The 19194-nt window shown below is 39.6% G+C and overlaps 1 protein-coding gene across 1 annotated transcript in view; it reads right to left on the bottom strand.

Annotated features, from left to right (window-relative positions):
- XK (X-linked Kx blood group antigen, Kell and VPS13A binding protein) overlaps positions 1-10504 on the bottom strand; it is a 58165-nt gene extending 47661 nt beyond the window's left edge. The window contains exons 1-2 of the mRNA XM_002719830.5: positions 10034-10504; positions 3043-3305 (exon numbers count right to left, since the gene is read on the bottom strand). Of these exons, the coding sequence (XP_002719876.1) occupies positions 3043-3305; positions 10034-10278 (508 nt within the window). The 5' untranslated portion in view covers positions 10279-10504. The remainder of the gene's footprint in view (positions 1-3042; positions 3306-10033) is intronic.
- Positions 10505-19194: the final 8690 nt, after the last annotated feature.

Genomic DNA, 19194 nt, shown 5'->3' with positions numbered 1-19194 from the left:
ATGATTGCAGTTACTTAAGACCTTCCTATATGGCAGCTATCTGTCTTTTAACAAGAGCATGTCTACTGTCTTTATACATATCCAATTGCTTTATCATTTAACTCTGAGAACTTATATTTTTCCAAGTTCTTAGGTTACATCTCAGACATCCCTAATGACACTGGTATTTTACAAGATAGGTTTCTTTTTCCCAAATGGAGTACTGTCTGCACAACTTGGACAAGGGTTGTCAAGGTTTCTTGTAAGAAGCAAGGAAGGAAGTAAATATTTTAGGCTTTATGAGATATCTGATATCTTCTGCAACTATCCCCACCCTGAAATCACCACAGCCAAAACAAAAATGAAAGGGTACAACTGTGTTCTAATAAAACTTTCTTTATAAAAATAGGCAGTGCCTAGATTAGGCCCAAGGGTTGTAGTTTGCTAATCTTTCAACTATAAAACTGTCATCGCTATCAAAAACTTGACAAAATAAATTAAATCTATTTGTAAAAATCACACAGGCTATCATCATATCTGACTTCTCTTTGTGTCCCTGGACACAAAGAGAAAAATAAGAAACTTGGAAAAGGGTTTAGTGGTATGCAGAGAACTCACCTTGGTGAAGACCCATTTCAGTTAAAAGTCCTCAGAGAACAAAAATGCTGCTGTATTTATTGAGTACTTACTGTCTACCAGAATACATAGAAGACATTTTCATATAAATGTTAATCCAACAAAGTTCAAGGCCTCTACTTAAGATCCTGATTCATATCTTAAGAATCAGGTTCAGATAACCTGGATAAGGGATATAGCTCTAACAGGCAAATATCCTATAACCTGCCATGAATAAAAAAAATTTTACCATTCAGTCCACAGGGTAGGCAAGAGGAGGAAAAAATTGCACAGAGTGATACCAAGAAGAATGAAATTCAGATTTATAAAACTTAACAGAATATCTGGTTTTTAATTTATCTACAATACTAACATTGTGGGTGGAGGGGTGTTTCCCCTTCAAAATTTGAAGCCTTTTCACTTATATGCCTAATGCAAATAGAGGTTGATTTGTTTGTTTTGAAAACTGACTTAATAAAAATCTGCTCTTAGTTTGGTGATATGAGAATAGCCCAAAGCTTAGAAAATTGTGTTCATTTCAAATCTAATATACTTGGGGTTGGCATTATGGTTCTGCAGGTTAAGCCACAGCCTTTGATGCCAGCATCTCAGAAGTATGTGGGTTCCAGTCCTGGGTGCTTCATTTCTGATCCAGCTCCTTGCTAATGTGCCTTGGAAGACAGTGGAAGATGATCCAATTGCTTGGGCCAGGGCCATCCATGTGGGAGAACTGGATTTGGTTCCTGGCTCCTGGCTTTGGCCTGGTCCAGCCCTGGCCTTTGTGCCCTATTTGGAGAGCGAACCAGCAGATGGAAGATCTCCCCCCCCAACCCTGCCTTTCAAATAAATAAAAAATAAATCTTCATCCCATATGGCACCGGTTCTAGTCCCGGGTGCTCCACTTCCAATCCTGCTCTCTGCTGTGGCCTGGGAAAGCAGTATAGGATGGCCCAGGTCCTTGGGCCCCTGCACCCACGTGGGAGACCTGGAAGAGGCTCCTGGCTCCTGGCTTCAGATTGGCACAGCTCTGGCCATTGCGGTCAACTGGGGAGTAAACCAACGGATGGAAGACCTCTCTCTCTCTCTTCTCTCTGTGTAATGCTGACTTTCGAATAAAATAAATAAATCTTAAAAAAAAAGGGGCCACAGTGGTATTTTTGGTCCTACATGCTCTTCCAGAACTCTGTCATTCCCCAGCAAGAATCAATTTACTTCCCTGTGCTTTTCTTGAACCTCAGCAGAAGTATGTGAATCCTTCAGAAAACAGAAGGCAGCAAGTGATGTCCCATGACTACCAAAGCTGGGTCACAAAAGATGATTAGTGGGGCCAGCACTGTGGCACAGTGGGTAAAGCTACCACCTGCAGTGCCGGCATCCCATATGGGCACCTGTTCGAGTCCCAGCTGCTCCACTTCACATCCAGCTCTCTGCTATGGCCTGGGAAAGCAGTAGAAGAAGGTCCAAGTCCTTGGGCCCCTGTACCCACGCAGGAGACCTGGAAGAATCTCCTGGCTCCTGGCTTTGGATAGGCCCAGCTCCGGCTGTTGTGGCCATTTGGGGAGTGAGCCAGCAGATGGAAGACCTCTCTCTCTCTTTCTCTCTGTCTCTGCCTCTCTGTAACTCTGCCTTTCAAATAAATAAATCTTAAAAAAAAAGACGATTAACCTCCACCTGGCCCTCTGTTGCTTTTAGGACACTTGCCCTTGGAAGCAGTCACACTGTGAGGAAGCCCAACATTGTTGTGAAGATGATATTTATCAAGTTCCCACACCTTTGTGCCCTTGCCCTCTTATCTTTATGCCTCTATGGCAACTGATGTCATGGTAACCAACAGACCCACCTGTTTGGCTAGTTGCCCACAACCCTGTTATATAATGGTTTGGCTCTGAGCCACTTTTTTTTTTGGGGGGGGGGGGATGGCATGGTTAGGCACAGATACCTCCTAGTAGTCCAGTCGGCCATCCCCAGACAAAGGGTGTGTTCCTGTGTACATTTTCACCCCCCACTAGAAATACAGAGGTATGAACTTGCACAGGCTACTAAGTTATTCTCCGTCCTGTCCAGACTTGGACCTAGTCTCTCAGGAGTAAAACTCCTGAATCACACTTGTCCACAAACAGAGATCAAATCGAGAAGATCTAAGAACCCCCAACAACAGCTAGCATCAAGACATATGAGCAACAAGTCATGTAAGTGAATGTGCCTTCAATGGATTCTAGCCCCCCAATCTCTGAGCCATCCCAGCTTACTGATCCACAGTAAGCCCAGCCCCAAATGCAGATTTAAAAATGAAATAAACATTATTATTTTAAATCACTAAATTTTGAGTTTTAACAACTAGAACACAAACTCAGGACTAAATCTAAGTATGAATGAAACAAAAATCACTGCATGCTTTGCTTCCTATTTGGACCCCCAAATGTGGGAAGAAATTAAAAAGATACATACATCTTCCAACAGTGACATGCTGCTGCAAGACACTTATATACAGCTGCAGGGTCAGCTGGGGGGCTGAGCCCAGGAAAGCCTGGATCACCGATGCCCGGCTGAATGCAGAGCGGTGGGTGAAGAGCTTGCCTTCGGCCTGGCCCACCTCCTTTTCAATCTCCTCAGAGAGGCCATTCTTGGGGATCTGCCGCTTCTTGGTGATGCTGACATAAGGCTCTTCATTGTGACTGGACTGACAGTAGATGCAGAAGGCTTCAAAACACCTGGAAAAAATATCAGCAAGTCATATAATTAGAGACAGGCGACAAGCAGGATTTTCTGTTTTTTGTTTGTTTGCTTGTTTTTGTTTTTTTCTTTTCTCCATCAGCTTGCTTCTTTAACCTGATTCTCAAAACCTTGACTTGGCCACTCTGGAATACAGTCAACTCCTCTAAATCATCCACTCTAAAGACCAATTCTGAGAATACAGTCCTCTTGAGGCCCTCCAGCAGCCCAATGTGAATTGAGTGGGAATCAAATTGAGAGGTAACCCTGAAAGCCACGAAGGCAAGGAAACCTACTAGAGAATGAGAAGGGGTTCAGACTCCAGAGCCATAGAAAAATGTTCAATTTCCCTTCTTCACACATATTAGCTGTGTAACCCTGGGAAAGTCACCTTACCCCACCCTCAGCTCTTTTCCTCAATGATAAAGCAGAGATAATATCTACTCTGTCATATTACTATGAAAGATGGTGATAATTTAGTGTATATACAAATGTCCCACATTCCATAGATGCTTCAAATCACCCCCTGGTAAAGCAGGAGCTGTGATGGGGAGACTCCACCCCCTACCTCAGCACAGGGCAGCTTGACAGGTAGCATTTCACTGCAAGACTGTGACATATTACCTATCTCTGTGTTTTCATAATCCCTGACAGGGCAAAGCTAATCACAGCTGGGGGCTGCCAGGGATGTCTGATTTATGGAATTGCAAGCCTGTCCTAGGGAAGGAAATTTAACCAGTAACCTCTCCAGACTGAGAGAATATCAGACTTTTAAGACTGAGATCTCTATCAGACTTTTAAGGCTGGGATTTCCTCTGCAGGTAACGGATATGAATGCTGAAGAGAGAAAGCATACTGATTCCTATGATTAACTTTGAAGTACACACATAGAGAGACTGATAAATGGACGGATTGTGAAACAAAATATTAACTGTAGAATCTGTGTGGCTGACACTTAGGTGTTCACTGTAGTGTTCTTTCATTTTTTTCCCTGTATGCTTAAAAACATTAATAAAATGCTGGGGGAAATAAATAAATAATAAATAATAAAATGCTGTTTTTTGTAGGAGTAAGAAAAGTGCTCAGGGCCGTAGGTTTAAAAATTGTTAAAGGAATTCTCTCCATTCCCCAAAAAATGTACTTTTATAACACTGCCAGAAGATTTTACAGCTTCATCTATTTTATTGCATGCTGTTAACTTCATACTCTTACCCAAGGCAACTATGGCAAGGAGAATACATTCATAATTTGAAATAATAAAGCTTGCAGGAACTTTTCTGGTGAGTACAAAGCAGATGTATTTTGTGGTTACTTTTGTTCATTTGTTCCTGGGAAAAAGAAGGCCTGTAGCTCTGTGTGTGTGTGTGTGTGTGTGTGTGTTGGAGGTGGGGGAAGGGAGAAGGAGAGGGAAAAGGGCAGACAGGTTTGTCTACTAAATTTTTCCCAGTGAGGTCAAAGATATTTTAAGATATTAGATGAAAACATGTAAAACAGCATGGACCAGTTTGTTCAGTTGAAAATAATGTTAATGAAGTTCCTGTCAACAGACCAAGCCCAGCTGGTCCAACTGAAATTTCCTCTGAGGAAAAGTTAAAATCTATACCTGAGGACTATATGAGACCCAGCCATTTCATGCTTAGGACAGTGGTGGGGAACGTCTGGCCCGTGGGCCATAAAAGGCCCATGAAATCATTTGGCCTGGCCCTGCCAAGGCAACTGCAGGCAGGAATCAAAATTCAATACATCTATAGCAGGTTAATTTTTAAGTTGATCATTTTGTTTGGCCCATGAATGATCTTATAAATATCCAAATGGCCCTTGTCAGACAAAAGGTTCCGCACCCCTGCTATTGCTATAGGACCACCAACCACAACAAGGATTAGAAGATACAATAAACAGATTATCATCTTTATTCTCAACTGAGTGATGAGTGCTGATGCATTTTACTCAGTGCTATGGAGAATGCAAAGACAGCTAAATAGTTCTGCCTCATTCAGAAGTGTACACCATTTAAATTAGATAATGGGACATATACACAATAATAAATAATGAAAAGAACTAACATTTATACATGGCATTTTTAGTTTATCAAATATGTTCTCATATATTATCTCATTTAGAAGGAAACCATTCTGCATAAATTTGAATCACAGCATATTTGTAATAGCAAAACTCAGAATACTCTAAAGGTCCCCAAAATAGAATAATTTTACATATCATAATATATCCATTAAAAAATTAGGCAGTCCTTAAAATAAATGGCTTAAAAATACATCTATCAGCATAAAATATTTTTAACATACTTGGTAAACGAAAGAAGGATATTAGAGTATATATAGAAAATTCCAGTTTTTGTAGAATGAGAATCACATGCATATATAAATATCTACAAGTTATATACATACCAAGAGTGGAATGTTTGAGCTGGCTTGTACTGACTGAAGACAGCCAACTGTGAAATTAGAATTTTGTGAGCTAGCTGTTAAATAATTGGTAGCTTGAATGGACATGGTGGGAGCTATACATTACAGAAATCAGCAAACACTGAACATCAGGACTTCTTTTCCCACGGAGATAGTTTAAAAGCAAACCACTTTTTAGTTTAGTAAGATAGTTTAGAAGCAAACCACAAAATATTAATATACACCAAAAACCTGAAGAATTTTTTCTTAGGGAGTCCAATCAGAGGTTTGATTGCCTTCATTGAGCATATCTGTTTTGTGCTCTTCTGTCATTTCAACAACAAATGTTTGACTTGCATAAGAAAATCAAGCTTAGTGTTTTTAAAGGCTGAAATAACTAATAAAACACCAACACATGTTAAGAACTGAATGAATGTAATGAGGGTTCACAGGAGAAAGCAATTCTCTTGGTGCCAAGGAGACTGTATGAAACAGGGAGCAATGATAGAATTGCAGACAAAATGAAACTTCACTAATCAATCAGTGGAAATGAGAAGGTCTCAGAATGAGCTAATGGCACAGGTAGACCTTCTCCTAATCTGCTGTTGTCCCAGGTAACTCATTTTTCTTAGCATAGACATTTACATGTAGTAGGTGTGCAAAAAAATAATGAAAGGGCCCACCAATAATCATTAAAAAAACTGATAAAAGGGACCAGCATTGTGGTGTAATGAGTTAAGCTGCCACCTATAATGACAGCATCCCATATGAGGGCCAGTTTGAGTCTAGACTGTTCCACTTCAGATCCAGCTCCTTGCTAACGTGCCTGGGAAAGCAGCCTTGGCCACTGGGGCCATTTGGGGAGTGAACCAGCAGATGAAAGTCTTGTGCTCTCTCCCCCCTCCCCTTTTCTCTCTCTCTAACTCAGTCTTTCAAATAAAAAAAAAATCTTTTTTTTTTAAAGTAACACTAGGAGGTTATTTCCCAGATGAAAACACACATGTTGGTGCCAACACAAATAACTTGTGATACCAGAGACTCCAATAAAGACTTTTTCCAAAGAAGAAACTGATGATGATTTCCTATAAGCCACGTTATCTTCCTATGACACACATGCCCTGCTAGGCTACACAGGAACCAAACTAGTTAAATAAAAAATGCCGTGAGACCTTTGAAGAGCCACTTGCTTAATCTCACTGTGCCTCAATTCATGGACTGTAAAAATAAGATAATGAGAGCTCAAAGGGTTTTTCAGTGGATGGAACTAAATATTGTATGTAAAAGCATACATTTCTCATTGTAAATGAGAAGTGCTCTTAAAATGTAGACTATTATTTTATATCCTTTGGAAAGTTTACTATAAAGAGAAACACTATGGCAAATCATTTTGCATTGTTCCGTAAAGATTTCTGGAATTTCTTTGCCTGTATTTTATAAACTCAGAATTTCATGGACCATTTTTTCCCTCGCCATGCTAGTAACAAAAGAGAAAATTCCCTGAATCTATAATTCATTTATATCTACTCTTCCCAATTAATTTCTGAAAGTTAACATAACTGTGAAAAAAGATAAACATAATGCTTTTTGGAGGGGCTAAGATATTTTCCCACAAGAATATCTATTTTTATTATCAATAAGATTCTCCTTAAAACTGAAAAAATTAAGTTGAAGGCATTATACAAATTTTGTATTACTTAAGCCCAGCCATAATGTAGAAACAACTATACAAACTGTAAATACAGTTTTAAATATAAGACTGATATAAATGAAATATGGTGCTATCTCAATGCCTCCCTAAAGGAAAGAAAGAGCAGAGCCTAGTTAGCAGTATTAGCCAGTAAAAATTAATGTATATAGTGCAGTTTTACTGGGCTATCATGCTGCATGAAAAACAGCATATACCTAAAAAGAACGTGAGTTTGGCTAGTGTCCACTCGAACTTAAATAGAAATAAACTGCCCCTAAACATTTCAGAAATATTACTAAATCCCATCAATAAAGAGGTAGGAGAGAAACACCACAATTCCCTTTTGTTTGGGGGGAAAGAATTGTGATATTTATGTAAACTGATGTCTTAGAGTTAAAACAGAATCAAACAGTTAGCAGGAAGAAATTTCAGTAAGATATTAAGTAGTAGCCATAGACAAGAGCAAATCATCTTTCTTTTCATCTGGAAGCTGAGACCACATTTTGTATATCTCAGCTGTAAGATCATGGGTCCAATATCTCCTTGAAATGAATGAGCTGCCTTAGAATGAGACTCCTTGTTGATGGAAAGGGGTTGCTTTTTGTTTTGGTTTTCATCTGTTATTTTGTTTTCCTCCCAAGAAAACAATGACCCATTCAGAAGTTTCTGGAAATAGAGTTTTTTAAAAATAGTATTCAAACTTTCTATATCGCTAAGAAGTTATATCTTCAAACCACCAAACATTTTTATTTCTTAAATACAGTTAAAATATTTTATTATAAAAACCAAAAATATAGAACAGTACATCATAAAGGAGAAAATTATATACTGCTCTATTTTTTCAAGATAATATTATAGTTACTCATAACACCACCCCCCTAAAAATTACCACTCTTAACATCTTGGTGTATTTTTTTGTCTTCAGGTTTATACTTGTCATACTTTTTTTAGACATAATACGTCATTAGCTTTGTCTTGGCCTACTCTGATCTAGAAACATTTTAAATGGTGGCAATGACTGGGTTTTATCATTTACTTGGACGGTTATTTATGTTGTGTTTAAATTTTTTATTTGCCAAAATGACCAAACTTTAGAACTACTGATAAAATAGATTATATATTCCTTTCCTTTCTTTCACAAAGCATAGGGAACTTACTTAATGAATCCTACTCCTTTTTTAAGAAGTGTTAGAAATGTGGTCTGGGGCCTCCTTTTCCTCATCTATCAAATGGGGACAATTACACGTACCTCCTGGTGAGGAGCGAATGAACGGAGGCATATGAGTACATACCAAACCATCCAGCACAGGAAGGTTTCGAGAAATGCCAGTTCCCCTTTCCCTGTTACTCCAAATCGCTTCAAGGTGCAGGACTTTTGAAAGTCCCCTCATTCCCTTTTCCTTTTCCGCCCTGACTCTCCCCTGGCTATCAGCATGTGATTAGTAACTTCTCATTCCTGCCCGCTTACCTGTTTCTCTTTTCTAGGATTCTGCACTTCTGCAGGCTGGGAAACTTGTTCACCCAGTTTGCACTGACTGTACGTAAGCTCAATTCAGTATTCTGAGTGTCAGCTGTGATGCTTGTCTTTAAAATGAGGTACACAAGTTTTATAGTAGAGTTTTGTAAGATCTGTCTTGCTACTCCAGTGTGTGTGTGTATCTCACAGAGAAAGAGAAGAAAAATTTCCTACTAAGAAAGGTTCCTGACAACCTGAATTTCCTAGCAGCTAAGGTGTGTCGTTGGCCTTCCCATCTCTTCTAATTCCTCTGTCACCTATATTTAAAGTTCATTATTATAAATTAATTTCTAATCCAGAAAGACATTTTTTCCTAGACATGAAAATAACACATTCTAAACTCCCCTCAAGGTCCTTAGAAAAGCCAAAGGCTGTCTCACTACCAAATATTTCTACTTGCTTTGTGTTCATAATACAAATTTAATTTCCAGAAAAGTCACTGTTTTTATTAGTGCGCAGCACCGTTTTGTCTTCATGGCACACTGTGTTAGCTTCAGTATCTGGTTTTCTAAGTCAGGACCGGAAGACATTTCTACGACCCCTTATATTTCCACACCACACAATATTCATCACAACTCCAGGAGAACAGCATGGTGTGTGGATATCCAGACTTCTTTACGAGAAATAAATAAATAAATGTTTGCCAAGCGCTTAGAACAGTGCCTGGCACACAACAAGCGCCATATGGTTGAGAAATTGTTACCTGTACACGCTTTTACTGCAACCTAGGCTTAGAATACACTTCCCAACGGTTTGTGGCCACACAAGGCAATCCTGCCAGGGCCTACTTGAGCGCGGAGCAGGTTACGTATCTGATGAGGTTGAACCACAAGAAACTGACATTTTTTTGGTAAAATTTAGGTGAATGTTGGCAATTTCATTTGATGGAACCTAACAAAAAACGCAGAAGGCCTCAGTATTGTCACTATTGCGCCAGGACTCTGTCGCATGCCCGTGACTGGAATGGTGGGGCTGGGGGCAGGGCGGGTCGGCTTTGGGCCCAGCCCCAGGCCCAGTCACCTGTCCCTACCAGAAGGCCGCCCCGCCCCCCTCGGGCAGGTGAGGGGAGCGGCGGGAGGGGGGTACTGCGGCCCGGGGTTGGCTCTGGGCTTGCACACGCACCTGAACAAGGGGCCGAGTTGCAGCAGGTGCAGCAGCAGCACCAGCGGGCGATCGCGGCTGAGGTCGCGGTGCACGAAGAGGAGCGTGAGCTGCACGAGCGCGCAGGGAAGCAGCGAGAAAAGCAGCGTCAGCGCCTGCCACATGCGGTCCCCTGCCGAGCGGTAGGTGCTGCTCAGGTAGAGCGCCGCCGTCGTCTCGGCCACGAACAGAAACACGGACGCCAGCACGGAGGCCGGGAATTTCATCTCCGCGCGTCAGCGGCGCGCACCAGGGGCGGACGCGATGGCGGTGGCGGGGGCGGCGGTTGCCTGAGGGGCTCCCGGCATGCCCGGCCCTGACCAGTTCCGCGCTTTGCGCAGCCCGCTGAGGGCACGCGGGCCCGGCCGCTGGGCCAGTACGCTCGAGCTGGGCCTGGGGGCGACGGAGCCGGCCAAGGGTGGGGCAAGCGGCGCCGTCCCGCCGGACACGCCCACGCGCACCGTGCGCCGCCCGCGCGCTAGACTACCCGCGGCGTCTCTTCAGCGACAGCCCCTGGCGGGCCGCGAACCCGCGCCTTCACACAGCTGCGCAGCGCCGCGCCAGGGCTCCAACGGCGGGCCCTGCTGGCCCCTCGCGAAGCCGCTGGGTCCTAGAGTCCCTTGGTTCCTGCTCTCTGGAAACCATACTGCCTTTGAAAAACTGCAACCGACAGACCCCAAAATTGGGGTCTGAATGCCTTTCCAGCTCAGTGTCTCCTTTTTGGGCAGAGGAAACGGCTGGTTCTTCAAAAGGTCAGAGGCTCCTGTCTTTTAAAAATAACCAGACCACACGGCTGCTTTTCAAAGAGCAAGTGTGTTGTCACACACCCACCACCCCGATGGAGGGGGGAGGGAGATTTCCCTTCAGCGTGCCATGTGAGCATAACCCCTTCCAAATACAGCGGTCTGAGCTATTGCTGTCCGTGGTGAGAGCATCAGGTAATATCTAGGAACCAAAGCCTTCCCTCTAGAAAAACTGCCCACAAAACGTATTCATTTCTCTATAGCCCTAACTCCGACAGGGCAAAGAGCAGGGCCTAATAAGGAAACAGTTTTCTAGCCCAAGGCATACCTCTGCTTGCTGGTCTGCCAAGCCCAAGACTAACAATTCCTTTCATCCAGTAAAATGTAACCACCTGGACATCAGGATGGACTCAGCCCCACAGATCTTGACCAAGCTCCTAAACCTCTCTACAACTCATGTTTTAAATTATTCCATGAAGGGGTTAGGCCTTAGCATTACAAGATATATTTCTCTGCTGAAATTGGGTGATTTCAATCTTCAGGCACATTTGATACTTTTCTGTTTAGGAAAATAATACAAACACAAATAGAACGTGAAGATTCAGAAGGCGTCAAGACAAAGAATGTACAGGGAGAGAATGTAAGGGCCTGTTTTCCTTAGTTGTGCAGTGACATGGGAAAATCTATTTATAAGGATTGAGGGGAGGATGGAGCCAACAGCTGAGAGGTACTAGGTCCTTTTTCCAAAAGGATTACTAATGTCTATTTATAGGACCCGTCAGGCCACTGTGTCCTGGGTCAAGATACACACACTGTCACAAATAAGGAATCAGCAGCAACACTCCACAGAGAATTTGTACAATATTTTATCTGACACCATGGTTAGTTTTAAAAGGAAAATTAATCAGTAGCTTAGAATTATTAATTGGAACACACTCAATATTTAGTATTAGATTTTATTTTAAGGCAAAGGATTATCACAGGTTTTACATTAAGTGGCCTGTAAATACATGTGTATTGTGGGGTGGGGCAATAAGCCAATAAATAACATCACTGTAAACACTATAAAGTCCAGTTTATGGGGAATTATTTTCTACAGTACAAAACTAATACAGAAAACACATTGGAAAGATCACAGTGTTCAGACCATTGTGACAACAGTTTTTAAAAACAGTAAGGTGCATCTACAAGCTTCTGACTCAACTTTGCTTCTAAAGAGATTCATTATACCAGTGGCTCGAAAGCAAGTCCCTACAGGAAGGTGGATCAATATCAACTGACTGTATTAATTCCCCCTCCAGGAACAACCAGTAACAAAAGCTGAAATCTGATGAGCATTTGCATGTTAAGGTTTGCACACCAGCTAACTTGCCCCAATGATCATGTCTTTCTGTATTATCATTTGCCATTTTGTCCTTGAGAATAATGTATACAATACAGCTCATGATTGCTAGCTTCCCTGTCAAACCACCAAAATGGATTTTCACCTCAGATCAATTTAATATCATGTATTGCATTATATTTTCTCACTAGGACCAAAATATCCCATTGTTTTAAAAATATTATATACAATAAATAGACTTATAGAAAGTGATGTTTTGGTATAATAATATGTAACATATCAGAATACTTGAGAATTTGGTTTTATTATAAAATATACTAGTATGACATTTTGTGATATAGTAAAATATCTGGCAGAATGTTCTGCTCTAAATTCAGACCTAATTGCTATTGATATGTCTGAAAGAGTCTCAAAGTACCTCTAAGGAAATATAATAATTAGCAAGAGATCAAAGAACCTGTTTTGGCAAAATGACATTTAAAAAAAATCCCATTTTGTGTGCAATTCTTTCAAAATTTTAGTTATATGCAACAGATAACTGGTTAAGGATGACAGAAAATTAAGGATGACAAATTAATAGTATTTTAAAGTAGTAATAACTAATCTATATTATTTTTACAATTTTGTTTTAAATATGCTTTTGTACTAAGGCAAATAGATTGCAAAGAGTGTAATTTTATTAATAATAACACTAATTAATTGAGCAGTCCTTCAAAATTCAAAAGTATCTTAAATAATATTTTTCCTAGATACAATTAGGAATAATTAGTTATACTATCTTGAAAGATTATTCTTTTGCACTGTCCCCCAAATAGTTAAGGAATTGCACTAATTTGCTCTTTTTAAAATATATCTTTAGGAAGATGAGTCTGTTTTTCTTCAATGATATAATCATATCCTATAAGTACCATTTAAGGTATTTGTGCAAAACAAAGCTTTTTTGGTGAAGCAAGATGTATTCACTTGGGAAACTCACAGTCCCAAATTAACATATGGTATTTAATTATTTCCCTGTAGTATATGGCTTTGCAAAGTGTTCTCCCCAATAACTGGATCTTACAAAATCTATTTTTAAAATTACTCTTCATTTTGTGCCATTAAATCTAAGAGATTAAAATTCAGACATTCCTTCCAAGAAGGGCTCCCAAAGATGTTCAAAGTTGGGAGTGCTGTTACCACTTTAGAATGGGCTGCCTGTCCTTGTCATCAGATTCTGAAACCAAACTTACATTTGAGACTTTGCCTTCCATACTCCTGGAGAGTCTATGTAAAACTCATGCACCACTTTGCATTTACAAGAGTAAAGGTATCCTACTGCTACAGACTTAAAAAGACATTTCTAATATTGAAATATTAAAGTTGAAAACACAAAGACAAAACTGATTATTTGAATCAGCCTTCTTATTTGAATACATCAACATTTAAGGGTTACTGTAGTCGACTTGAACTAAATTAAGCAGCAGAATTTATTTTATTGGTAATAAATTGCCACTTTAGCACAGATCTAAACACAAAACTTGTGAGTATAGTGGCAAAAATATCATTTGCTTATGATTGACTATAGTCAAGTATAGTCTACATCTTCTTTAAACTGATGGCTATGTCACAGCTACTTTGTCCACATTATAAGAACAGCACACATTAAAGCATGTAAATTAACACTACATTCAAAAATATAAAGAAAGCATCTGCAGGAACTGTTTTACTTAAGAAACTATATGTATTATATGTTTATACATATACATGTCTAGTGCTACGTTTCTCATCTTTTTGGAATTTTCAACATTTCTGAAAGAACAAGAGAAAAGTGTATATTTGGGTACAAGACCTTAATTTTGTAAAGGGTTATTGTAGAACAAAAGAGACATCTTGACCCTTGGGTGATTCTGAATACAAATGTAAGTATGCATAGGATCCAAAAAGAGTGGAGAAAGAAAGGAAAACACAAGTTTTTCTTATATAAAAATAACTTATGGCAATTTTTAGAATTCTTATAGATAAGAACTCAACAACTTCAGACAGGTTACTTTACCCAGGACAGTTTTCTGAATCTTTACCATGTGATCTCTGAAAGAGGGAAAAGAACTTTCCTAACACAGGATCCATTTTCCACAGGGCAGCTGTTAGTACTGCTGTGTTGCATTTGGGGAAATAGCCCGATTCTCATACAAACATGAAGTGTCCATTTCCATTTTCTCTCATAACAACAAAAATATTTAAGCAGTAGGAAAACCTTATCAGTACAAGGAAACAGAAATAGGATGCTAGCCTTACACTATCCAACACAGTGGTCGACCCATATGTGACTTGCATATTTGGAATGTGGCCAGACTAAACTGAGATGTGTGCTAAGTGTAAAGTACACACTGCATACTGAAGGTTCAGTACAAAAGATGGAAAGTATCTCTTTAGTATTTCTATATTGATTGCATATTAAAATGATAATACTTTGGATATATTGAGATAAATATGAGGGTTTTCAAAAATTGTGGCAAAATGAAATTAAAAGATGAATTTATTTTGGTGCAAAAGTTTTTTGAAATCCCTGCTTAAATTTTTTCATAATACACATTTTACGTGAATTTTTTGAAGAGCCCTCTTATAAATGGATTTCAAAAAATTCTGTGCCAAAATAAACTCATACTTAATTCCACTTTTCTACAAACTTTTTGAAATATGGTCATACATGATTAAAATTATTTTCACCTTTTTTCTTTACTTTTTTCTTAATGAATTACCTATGTGACCTGCATCTGTGGCTCACACTACATTTCTATTGGACACTGCTGCTTGTCTGTGAAATGCATGGCTGTTATATTCTACAGATGGCTACTAATGGCTTTATCCAGGCAGAAGTTTTAGTAAAAATGAATGTTTAAGATAAACGTCTTAAAATGTAATGAGTACCCTAGTTAACTATGTGCTAATTTATTGGGGAGCAGTTAGCACATAGTTAAGACCCATTCATTAATCAAGTTATGCTAGAACACGTTTGTTCACTCGGATATATCTAATAGATAAATGTTGGATTTTATTTCATATATGATATTGACTGTCTCTTTCATTGCTTGTGCGCGTGCACACACACACACACAGAGAAATTATTTCCTAGTAGAATTAAAAACAAAAAAGCAAAGAGAAAGCACACACACAGTCCTTGGAAACCACTTTCATAGCTCTGGATAGTTGTACCTCGTTTAGCTTTCTCCCTCATGTCTTCTTCCTTGGTATTGTGCAGGTAGGAGAAAGGCAAGCAGAGAGGGCTGTCTGCTCTTTTAATGCGTACTACTTGCCAAACCCCTCCTTTGCCCAGAACAAAAATAGAGATGATTTAGTTTTCAATGCAAATGTTTCAAATTCGGTTCAGAGGGAGAAATACCAGGGGCAGAAAGGCAAAAGAAGATGTAGGGAATTCTGTAGCTAAGGGACTTTGCCATTTGTGAAGAAGTCTAGGTGGAAATGATAAGATTCAATATTTTAAGAAAACACAAATATATTTTTAAAACTCTAAAGGCATCATCCATCAGGCCTCAATTCATTAGCACTTTTAATTAAAGAAACAAGGAGAGAGATCACACTTCCAGCAAGATTTATGATAATGGTAGAGGCCTATACATTTAATGCAGCATCAACTTTCTGGTTGTTTTTTACAACAGTAAAAATAAAAATGCCCAGGTTTATTTATGGAGAGAAAGGATAAATGCAGCCACCATCACATTCTTATGCACAGCCACACTCATAGAGGGTTGTCCCGGACTTGTGATCTGACTACAAAATAGGTCCAATTCCTGTGGCTGCTGACCTTGATGTCGATCCTTCTGTCCACAGGGAAGTCCAGGTTTATTGAGCCTGGAGCTCTTAGCCAAGAACAGACATGGACAGAAGAGGTAAGGAGAACACCTACCCGCCCCCCAGGAGAAAGGAGGTCACATGATTAAGCAGACACGGGAAAAAACATATGAGAATGAACTGCTTAAAGAGAAGAAGGAGAGAAAGTTGATGAATTGGGGGTGCTCTGGGATTAGAGGTCCCAGGAAACAATAAAACCCATGGGTATACTCAGCTGGTACTTAGCAGAATTAAATATGCTTATACTTTGGGATGTGCATTTCCTTGCCTTCTCACTTGCCCTCTTTGCAAAGTTTTCGATGCACACTCATAGATGCAGCAGATAAAGGCTCAAGTAGCTGGATCCCTGCCATTCACATGGGAGACCTGGGTTTTGTTTCTGGTTTCTGGCTTCAGCCTGGTGCAGCCCTAGTTGTTGGGGGTATTTGGGTAAATGAAGCAGTGGATAAGAGATCTCTTTTTCTCTCTCTGCCTTTTCAAATAAATAAAATAAATATATTTAAAAAAATAATTCTGTAATTAAACCAGCCCTGGTAAATCAGAATCTGAGACACACATGTCTTAGTCAAGACTGGTGGTAGAATATTAAAAATTTGCAATTGGTTTTACCCATTTTTAGCCAGACCCCAAGCACTGCATCCACATATGGAGATTCCATTTGGTTGAAAAGTTTACTGGAAGTCATAACTGATCAGGATTCTCTATGCACACAGTAGGTACTTAAAATATAGTACTCCTTTTAAATATATAAAGGGACTACATCTTACTCTTTTATATCCATTTTATCATTGACAACCCTGTGAAGGGGGTAGGGTGCTGCTACTGATGACAATGATGATGGTGGTGGTGACCCATGAAGTTGCAGAACAAGGCTTTCAGATTTCTAACACAGGGCTCCTTGCATTGCTAATATTTTTCCTTTTAATTGTGTGTTTTCTTAATACAGTTACAAATCACAAATCCCTTTTTCCACTGAAGTTACTTGTATTTGCTCTTTACAGATATTGAAATAATTTGAGAACTACCTTGATAAAAATCTTGGTGTGTCAAAAAAAGTTAAAGAAAGTTGCCAGTGGGGCTGGTGCCATGGCGCACTAGGTTAATCCTCCACCTGTGGCGCCAGCATCCCATATGGGTGCCGGGGTCTAGTCCCGGTTGCTCCTCTTCCAGTCCAGCTCTCTGCTGTGGCCTGGGATAGCAGTGGAGGATGGCCCAAGTGCTTGGGCCCCAGCACCCACGTGGGAGACCAGGAGGAATCACCTGGCTCCTGGCTTCGGATAGGCGCAGCTTCGGCCGTTGCGGCCATTTGGGGAGTGAACCAACAGAAGGAAGACCTTTCTGTCTCTCCCTCTCACTGTCTGTAAACTCTACCTGTAAAATAAATAAATAAATAAATAAATAAAAGTTGCCAGTGCATGACCTCTCTTTTAGCATAGGCCATGGAAATGACTGTTTTCCTAGTTATCAGTAAGTGAATGTTGTTATCTTAATAGCACACTCAACTTCCTGAAGAAGTATAGGGAAAATAATATGCTGTCAAACCTGTTTTTCTAAGATAGCATTTTAACAAGAAAAGTAAAGACTTTTGACTGAAATAGGATTGAGTAAAATAAATATTACTAATATTTTGGGGAAATTTGGAAGAAAAGGTATGTAATTGTGTTAATGAAATAAAATACGCAAAATGTCCTTTTGCAAAATATAATGTGTGATTAAGTGACTTTTTCAATGTAACCTCATCATTTCTATTACCTTCAGGGTTTATACTTGTGCCACATATAGTAAATAATATTAAAAATATGTTGGTGAAAATGTCCCCGTAGCCTATAAGAGGCAACATGCCTATGTACTACATTAAGAATGTTACTTGGGGCAGGTATTTGATACAGCTTTTTAGATGCTACTTGGGATGCCTACATCCATATTGGAGAGCCTGGGTTCTCAAGTCCCAGCCCTGCTTCTAATTTCATATTCCTGCTAATGCACATCCTGGGAGGCAGCAATGATGGCTCAAGTACTTGGGTCCTTATCATCCACATGGAGGACCTGGATTGAGTTCTTCGCTCCTGGCTTCAGCTTAGCCCAGCTCTAGCTATGGCAGGCATTTGGGGAGTGAACCAGCAGATGGAAGATTGCTCTCTCTGTATCTCTCTGACTTTCAAATAAAATAAATTTTTTTTCAAAAAAGAATGTTACTACATAGAAAAAGACAACGTGAGTAAATAAGAAGTGGCATTCCAATTTCCCACAATAAAATATAAGGGTCTTTTTGCCTCCTTAATGAGGAAAATAGAAGAGTCCCTTCCCAAATCAATTATTCTGTTCTTCCAGGAATAAGAAAAGCTTCAACATGTTGAAGCACTAACAATCCTACTCTTCTTTCTACCTTACTGAGATATCATTTCATAAAGACAACACCAAAACATGGCTTTTGCTTGAATTTGATACCAAAAAGGGCTGCCCCCTCACCATGGTCAGCACAATGTGTTAGTCACCTCACCAGATCTTAAAAGGCCAGGTAAACAGGGAAGAGGTTCAGTTTCTCTAAAATTTCTAGCAATAGAACTGATATGATGAGCTAGGGTTTCACTTCTTAATGTTTTTGGTGTTTAGTTTCAAGGATGAATGGTGGAAGAATCAGCAAACAGAAACAGAAGGTAACTTTGAGGGAAGGTTCATTGTTATCTCCCCAACTTCCAGTGTAGAATCCCGAATAAATAAAGTTGGAAAGTGAAACCATGAGTTTGAATCCTTGTTCTGCCCTTTAGCAGCTGTGAGACTTTACAGCAAAAACAAACAAACAAACAAACAAACAAAATCTAACAAACCTCAAGGGGACATGGAATGATGAAAAAATAAAAGGATGTGTCCCATAGGCCCTGATATTGGAATGGTTATTATCTTCAGTCTACATGAGCTATATGAAATGAAGTTAAAATGAGATGCTGAAAAGCAGGCATTACTATCGTGTCAAAAGGAGACCACTTTGCATCTTGCCTTATGGTCTGGCACAAGGTACTTGCCTATTCATTAAGGAACTTATGGAACCCAATTTTGGGAGCCATTTGAAACCTGCTATTTATGTAGTGTTTCCCCAAAGTGAGTGTTTTCACAGATGAACAAATGAGGCCAATTTTATATGATTACATCTGAGGATGTAAAAAAATGGAACAATAAGCTTGAAAAAGTCTCATAGTTTAAAAAAAGAA

The sequence above is a fragment of the Oryctolagus cuniculus genome, chromosome X (assembly GCF_964237555.1).
Source record: "Oryctolagus cuniculus chromosome X, mOryCun1.1, whole genome shotgun sequence".
Lineage (NCBI taxonomy): Eukaryota > Metazoa > Chordata > Mammalia > Lagomorpha > Leporidae > Oryctolagus > Oryctolagus cuniculus.
The sequence above is the reverse complement of the archived record's forward strand: the minus strand, read 5'-3'. Positions and strand labels throughout refer to the sequence as shown.